Source organism: Papaver somniferum, chromosome 9 (assembly GCF_003573695.1).
Source record: "Papaver somniferum cultivar HN1 chromosome 9, ASM357369v1, whole genome shotgun sequence".
Lineage (NCBI taxonomy): Eukaryota > Viridiplantae > Streptophyta > Magnoliopsida > Ranunculales > Papaveraceae > Papaver > Papaver somniferum.
In genome coordinates, this window is record NC_039366.1 from 168,327,009 (window position 1) to 168,334,722 (window position 7,714).

The 7,714-nt window shown below is 36.9% G+C and overlaps 2 protein-coding genes across 2 annotated transcripts; one reads left to right on the plus strand and one right to left on the minus strand.

The window, feature by feature from the left end:
* The first annotated feature begins 265 nt into the window (after nt 1-265).
* On the plus strand, nt 266-2,571 carry LOC113310998. Its single transcript, XM_026559832.1, has 3 exons — nt 266-737; nt 842-922; nt 1,016-2,571. The coding sequence occupies exons 1-3, from the start codon at nt 527-529 to the stop codon at nt 2,029-2,031; spliced, it is 1,308 nt and encodes a 435-aa protein (XP_026415617.1). The 5' UTR covers nt 266-526; the 3' UTR covers nt 2,032-2,571.
* A 557-nt stretch (nt 2,572-3,128) lies between these two features.
* LOC113308106 (EEF1A lysine methyltransferase 4-like) lies at nt 3,129-7,388 on the minus strand. The gene is made up of 8 exons (XM_026556589.1): nt 6,912-7,388; nt 5,484-5,597; nt 5,315-5,383; nt 5,160-5,179; nt 5,023-5,075; nt 4,853-4,883; nt 4,681-4,762; nt 3,129-3,657 (listed from the first exon to the last, which is right to left on the minus strand). Exons 1-8 carry the CDS (start codon nt 7,093-7,095, stop codon nt 3,455-3,457), a joined length of 756 nt encoding a protein of 251 aa, XP_026412374.1. The 5' UTR covers nt 7,096-7,388; the 3' UTR covers nt 3,129-3,454.
* Between the last annotated feature and the right edge of the window lie 326 nt (nt 7,389-7,714).

Sequence of the window (7,714 nt, forward strand, 5' to 3'; positions counted from 1 at the left end):
GCTATTTGCGACGAGTCATTGACCGCGCCTTTACTCCGCGTCACCCGATTTATTGTCCACGTGTTAGACCCAACAAGACTACACGTGAGGGGGCGTGTTGAGATTATTAATCCCACATTGTATGGGTTTCTAAGATCCCGCGGTTTATAATCTCTTAGCGCCTCCCCACTCATTGCCAATTGGTTTTGAGTTGGATGCTCGTATTCTAACACATTTCCTCAACACTTTCATTCATTTCCTTGTTCAGCAAAGGAGGCCTCGCCCAACTATCTCTTAAATCTTCTCTTCTCCATCTTAACACGCTTTCTTTGACCATACACCAATCTCCAGCAAAACCCACAGCTTTGACAGCCTCTCTTTCTCTATACAAACAGTGAGTTACAACAAGACTCTTTCTCATAACTCACCCAACTTGCTACTTATTCTCCTCATCACACTTCTAATTAAGCTTCTCTCTGTTTTCCTTTCTCTTCTTCTCTATCACTCTTTCTCTGTTCATTCGTAAGGAGAACTTAAAGAAACAAAGATGGTTAGATACCAACGTTATCATCAACTTAAGAAACCTAGTTTACTAATCAAACAGCAACAACAGCAAGGAGATGAAGATTCACAGACCCTTATCTTTGAATTCGGAAATAACAACTATTTCTACTGTAAAAAACCCAAATTTGTGTTTCTATTCCTTTTAGTTCTTCTATCTTGTTGCTTGGTCTTTGCACCTCATCTCTTCACTCTCTGTAAGTTCCCTCTCTCTCCAATCTCTCTGTAAATGCTATCTTTTGATTTTTTTTGTTTTGAATCTCTCGACTCATGGTACTACTTTACTCTTTGTTCATGACAGATACTTTTGCAGTAGGAAACGATGGTTACTTCTTTGATACAACAAGAGATTATGTTCCTATTTGTGCTTCGATTACACCTGGTAAGTGGGTTTTTCTCAAACCCATAATTTTTAATTTTGAAATCGTTCTAGTTCAATCTCTGATGTTTTCCTGTTTTTTTGTGTATTTTGTAGGGAATATATGCTGTGATAGAAGTAGTATCCGTTCAGATGTTTGTTTCATGAAAGGGGATATAAGAACTCACTCTATTTCAAAATCAATATATCTCTACTCATCCAAAAACATCAGTAATGGAAGAAAACTACAGAAACAAAAAGGTGAAGTAATCATACAACATGAAAAGATTAAACCCTATACTAGAAAATGGGAGAAGAATACAATGGAAAGAATTGATGAATTGGACTTATTTGCTGTTAAGAAATCCAAGAAGAATAAAGCAGATTCAAATCCATGTCAAGTTAAACACTCAGTTCCAGCTGTTTTCTTTTCTAATGGAGGTTTAACTGGAAATGTTTACCATGAGTTCAATGATGGGATTCTTCCTTTATTCATCACTTCCCAACACTTGAAGAAGCAAGTTGTTTTCGTTATTGTGGAATATCATGAGTGGTGGTTTACAAAGTATGAGAATATTCTATCTCAACTTACGGATTATCCAGTGATTGATTACTTTGCTGATAATAGAACGCATTGTTTCCCTGAGGCTATTGTTGGTCTTCAAATTCACGATGAACTTGCAGTGGATAGTTCACTGATGCAGGGGAAGAATACGTCAATTCGAGATTTTCGTGAGCTTCTTGATCGGGCATACTGGCCTAGAATCAGCGGATTGTTAGATGAGGAAGAAGCTGAATTGAAGGCAAACATGTCTTCATTACCTCCGTGGATGGCTTCTTTGCGAGAAGAAGAAGAAGAGATAAAGCAAGCAGATTTAAAGACAAAGCCGAAACTAGTGATAATATCTAGAAATGGGTCGAGGTCGATAAACAATGAAGAAGATATGGTGGAATTAGCTGAAGCTATTGGCTTTCAGGTAGAAGTGCTGTATCCAAATCCAAGGACAGAGTTAGCGAAGATATATCGAGTACTCAATTCCAGTGATGTCATGATTGGTGTTCATGGAGCTGCAATGACACATTTCATGTTCATGAAACCAGGTTCCGTATTTCATGTCATGATTGTATGGTAAATACAGCGAAGACGATCCGGTCCTTGCTGATCCCGACAGTGTTAATGCTAAAGGATGGGAGTATACTAAAAAGATCTATTTAGACGGGCAGAGTGTGGATTTGAATCTTCGACGATTCCGTAAACGATTGGTTCGAGCTTACGAGTATATGCAACGGAGAAAACGGCATGGTGCACACTAAGAGGTAAACCAGCACCAGTCATACAAATTTACCAAGTAAAGCTGCAGAGTGTGGATTTGCATCTTCGGCAGTTTCGTATAGCTCAAGCTTACAAGCATATCATTGAGAAAACTGCAAGGTCCATACTAGTGGAGGTAAACCAACAGGCATGCAAAATTGTCCAAGTTCAGCTTCTACTTGAGTGTAACTTTGGATTCATTGCTTGAATTTATGTATACAGGAAAGCAAAATGTATGTAGATATATGTATTTTATGTTTTTTTGGTGTACAAAAAGTAGAAGAAACTTAAAAAAGGATGTTGATTTTTTTTTCTTTGGTTAACTTTTAAATGGAACAAATACTGAAATTCTTTTTGTTTATTACGTTTTCAAGATCCGCTTTTTTAATATCTCAGTAACTTTGAATAATAATAGAGTGAAGCACATGAAATCCAGGGTTCCCACATGCCATGTTAGGCATGTTGCATCCAACTAGTATATAAATGTTGGTGCTGCTGCATTATGCAGAGAACCAAGCATTATTCTGTTAGTTGTTGAAGCCTGAAATAAAATTATAAACTTTATCAAAATATTCTTATGCTCTCTTAGCCGTTGCAGTGAACTGGCAACCTTAGCCCAAATTCTGCAAAGGGTTGTATCATAGACTGATTTAGAATGTTAACGGCTATACAAATTTCTATATGAGACTGTTCTCATGGTAAAGCTTGAAGAAGGATGTATTGACAATAACATTGGATTCGTTACTTATATGAATATAGTAAAAGAGAGAGTTGGAATTTCTATGGTGAAAAGTCAAGCTCAACTAATGAGCAATGAGAAAATTTAATCATGTCCGGAATCGACGACAAAATTACACCATATACAGGAAATAGAAAGGCTGCATTATTAACGAAAAAAAGTAAAAGACTAGGCGAAGGAAATAGGAAAAGTGTTTAAATTGAATGCATAATACACATCATAAGTCAAATCCATACAATCCAAGAGCACAAAACAACACAATTTCTATCTATTATGTCTAGGGTTTTGGGGACACAGTCCACTTCATTCCTACTAATAAATCCAAAGAAAGACTACAAGGTAGAAGTAAAAATTTCTGGGAGTTCAAATTTCAATACACCAAAATTATCACTTGGTAAAACGCTACCACATCCAAAATGCTGCCAATTGGGGCTTCAGTTATGATTTTTTATTTATGGAGTTTGAATTATAAACTATGAGTCTATGACAGTGTCCAGCCCTCGTGTTATAGGGGTAAAACACTTTCCGCCTCAAAATGGGCGGTCGGGTCATCTTCACCCATTTTCTGGCATACGTAAATATAATGGGACTCTGGATCTTCCAGAACAAAACCTGCAGGAAGACGACCGTTCTCCGTGATAGGAACAGGTTCCAGAATAGATTCTGATGACGAACTAGTGCCATCTGGCTTTACAAAACCTGGTCTGGCTGCAAAAATCAAAGTAAAAATTAAAAGGATAGAAAGGAAAGGAAAGAAAACAAAACAAAAGGAAGAAAAGTAAAGAGAAGCGATTAATAATGATCAGGTAGAAAAGCCAAATATAGCACAATCAAACAAATACAGGAGGTGGACTCAGTTGTTGCAAGAAGCTGAACGCTGCTAACTATGCACACTGCATCAAAATCACAATGACATACCTTGCTAACACTACCATAAGCGAGTCTTAATTAATACTGGAAGAAAGCATTTGATGAGCAGCGTGAGTGTCCACTGGATTAGCAAATTAGCTAATGGACTACTATTACAATACCTAGGGGAATATAAAAAGGAAAACATTCAATTTATCTCTGTGAAGATAAGTTAGCTCAAGAGAACCGCAAGCAGGACATAAGTCACTGCCTACGGAGGACCGTATTGTTAGCACAATTGTGTGTTAAAGAAGCACAACAAGGATGCTATCAAGGATTAGCAGCCTGCTGGTTACTCTGACACATCCTTTGCGTGCTTCTAGACACAAAATGCACGGAAGCAGCCTATAGGACAAAACCATCAGTTTTTATTGCATGAATCATCATCCAATTAACAATCCTTGGGGAGTTCAGTTGACCTCATTTAAATCCATTTCATGTTTGACCATGACTAAGACTAAGAAAGATTTCTGCAAACGTGAAAAATCCATTATAGGAAGAGCATACTTCGTGAAGAGAGAGAAAGTCTTATGATAATTTCAACCACTACACTCTTCTGCTGGAAGGGAAATTAGAGATCATTCTAAGAATCAAACATACAACAACAAATTTTCTATGAAGGTCATCCAACACCAACATCTAACATTGTAAACTGAAGACACAGAAGAATTACCAGGAATTTTTTGGAAGATGGTTGACTCAACAGTGTGGAAATACAAATGTAGAATACAAAGTAGCACAAATATGGTGAAATCAAATGAAAATATAAAAACCATTCAAGCAGCATCTTGGCAAGAGATGGAGAAGGAAGTCAAAACTCACGTATGATGTACAATGTAATTTTCCAGTTATATCCATGACGATTTAAATGTGGAACCCTTACAGTTGGATCACCATAAGTTATCTGTAAATAGGAAAAACAACCTGTTAGCTTGCAGAATATCAAATAATGAACAAAAATAAGTATATAAAAGAGGACAATTTCAAGGTATACCAACATATAGATCCCCCCGGCTTTAATAAGCCTACAAGCAAGAAAAACTATGTGTTAGATAGAGGAACTGCAAATAGAAAAAATTAACGACCAAATAGGAACTGCAAATTGAATCCTATACTACAGAAGTAGTTTACTATATTCATCTCCTGAGATGATGAAGCCTAAACCTGCTCACTTCCCCTAGCATTTGGGCAGCACTAAGTGGAGCATCCGTACCACACTAGAATTCAAAGAAAACTAAAATGTCAGAATTAGATTGTTTAAACAAATCTTGAATCAAGAACACTTGAATCTCAGGTCTTACCATCAAAGAATCAAGAGTGCCTAGATGGAGGATGAATGGCAACCAAACATGTGGTAGTTAGGTAATCAGAAAAACAAAAAAAAAATGCGTCAGCTCATCACCTTATAATTTAACATGCTTTCATTTTTTTATCTTTTTAATAGACAAGACAATACCTTTGTCCACGACACAGTCAAATGAATCATCTTGAAAGAAACTCATATCCCTTACGTCCATTGTCATGTCTGTTGACATACATAAGGATCATTGGTTTCATTATGAAAGATAATGTAAGATATGTATCACAACCTAAAACTAGAAATAGTTTTTATTTAATTAGGATACATTTCAGTTGAGGAATGTCCTTGTACTTCTTCTTCATCATCTCGATGGCCACTGAGGATATGTCAGTGTTCATAATATCTTCGTATCCATCCTTTACCATATCCTCTGACAAAACTGCAAATAAAAACAAAACATATCTTAGGATTGTCGCCAGTCATCAAACTGAGTACCAAATTAGCTGAAACAATTCACGATGTAATAAGTTGGGATGTTACAAATTCAGATGCTACTTTTCCAGGAAAGAGAATAAACAAAGAATCGTGTAATCTTTGAGTGCTCCTATGCCTCCTCTATTTCGGATCACTTTAAACAGATACGTATCATACAATCTCTAACGTGGTTTCCTCGACATTTCAACTGGATGGAAAAGAGGGACTAACAACATTCCCCCAGTCACCCTTCTTTGGCGCAAAGAGCGAATTACAAAGACATTTTGAAGGGGCGGATTTATATGAGTTACCAACAAGATCAAGATATAAGCCTTTTCTGTGTGGAATCAAAGGTGAAAAATGAACGGCGTATCTGCTAAGTGCTAACTGAATGGCTGGAAAGATGACTGTCTTTAAGCTTCCTTGATTTATTTTTTTTGTTGCATTTTTTGTCTGCCCTGTTTTGCCTTAGTTGTTTTAACCCATTTTCAGGTTCGCATTTGGTCGGTCTGTGAGTTCCACTATTATGTACTCCTTGTAAAAACCAGAGATTTAGGTTTTCACAGAATTATTCCAACCATAGCTTAGTTTATAAGAGGAGAATTTTATTAATTGAATTCACATGTTCGCTGTCTGACCTCCTCTAAATTCTCTCTAAAACAGCTAATTTCTACAAAGAACAGTTAAGTTAGGTTTAAAACAATTGTGTGGGAAACCTAATCTCTAATGTTTGCACTCCTTGCTTTTTTGATTATTAAACCCCCATAGATAAGCTATCAACTATCAAATACAATCTGACATATTCATGCCCACATTTGTGCCGCTTATATACTTTGCTTATCCATCAAGTGTCAAGTGCTACTTTGGCATCAAATATTTTCCCACACTCCTGGAGCTGGAGGCAACTAGGAATAACACAGGGTTCTCCCATCCCATGGATTGTTTCCCAAAATGATAAGTCATACATTGTGCTACTCAAGCAATCAAATTAATTTAGTAACACAGTACAAACTCTTCTATTTTATTCCCTGATTTCAATGAGCTGATTTGCAATATTCACAGTGCTACTATATAGATGAGGTGCTTGAACCTAAAATTCTAATTCATCCTGGAACAGTGAAAAAGTTACATGCGAGTAATCAAATATATGTGAACCAACTAAATTCATTTGGATTAGTCACAATTCCAACAGACCGAGATCAACAAAACCCTAAATTTGATTGATCTGAGACATCAAACATAGATGAGCATATGAAATATATATGTATAGAGAGATTACCAGCATTGCCGCAGCCAACCATGAGGATACGAGAAGAGAAAGGAATGAATTTGAGAAAGAAGGGACGAAGAGAAGAGTAACGCTGATACCAATCAAAAGCTCCAGCTTCTTTAATGTAACGAGCATCCCAGTATGTTGCATCACCATAATTGTATGAATTAAAGTTCTCAACGTCTCTCTGCATCTCTCTCTACTCAGGTGCGCTCCTCTTTTGACTTCTTTCTGCTGCTATTGCCGTTCAAAAGAATAGGTTGGAAGCTATTGCTTTGTTTTCTAGGTCTTTTCTATATAGAAACTCCTCGACAAATTTGGGGTTCAACCGATTCGAGGAAAAAAATAAAAATCAAGTACTAACAACTACCAACTTGCAACTACCATGTAAAAGCAGCAGCAAGAGATAAACTGATTACTGACAAGATCTCTCGGTGGTTTGGGTTGTTAAGGTTTTGTGAACATAACTTCACAATCTTATCCCTTGGATTGGATGTTTAAAGTGTGATGGGATGGGAAGCCAAACTTATATCTGTACCGTAGCACGTATTCATAGGCCTGTCAACTGCACTTAACGTAACAAATAATGGCTCTGCCGCCACCTTTGCCGTTTAAATTAGAGGTTAACCGTTATCCGTTAAATGCCGACGGAATTGTAAAATCCAAAACCATTGCCGTTACGTCGGACTTATCGGCTAACGGTTAATTTTCCGGTATTAACCTGTATGTCACAGGACAACACAAAAGCAGGTTTAAAACACAAACCAATTACATAGAATAGTTCTAAATCCAAGCAAACAAGTTCTAAATCC

Bases quoted from the DNA above. Each gene is read 5' to 3' on its own strand.
- LOC113308106 (XM_026556589.1), bottom strand. From the start codon at position 7,095: ATGCAGAGAGACGTTGAGAACTTTAATTCATACAATTATGGTGATGCA. The intron at 4,884-5,022 runs GTTTAGGCTTCA...TCTTGCTTGTAG, and splicing joins ATGCTAGGGGAAGTGAGCAG to GCTTATTAAAGCCGGGGGGA. The intron at 3,658-4,680 runs GTGAGTTTTGAC...TGATTTTTGCAG, and splicing joins AATTACATTGTACATCATAC to CCAGACCAGGTTTTGTAAAG.
- LOC113310998 (XM_026559832.1), top strand. From the start codon at position 527: ATGGTTAGATACCAACGTTATCATCAACTTAAGAAACCTAGTTTACTA. The intron at 738-841 runs GTAAGTTCCCTC...TGTTCATGACAG, and splicing joins ACCTCATCTCTTCACTCTCT to ATACTTTTGCAGTAGGAAAC. The intron at 923-1,015 runs GTAAGTGGGTTT...TGTATTTTGTAG, and splicing joins TTGTGCTTCGATTACACCTG to GGAATATATGCTGTGATAGA.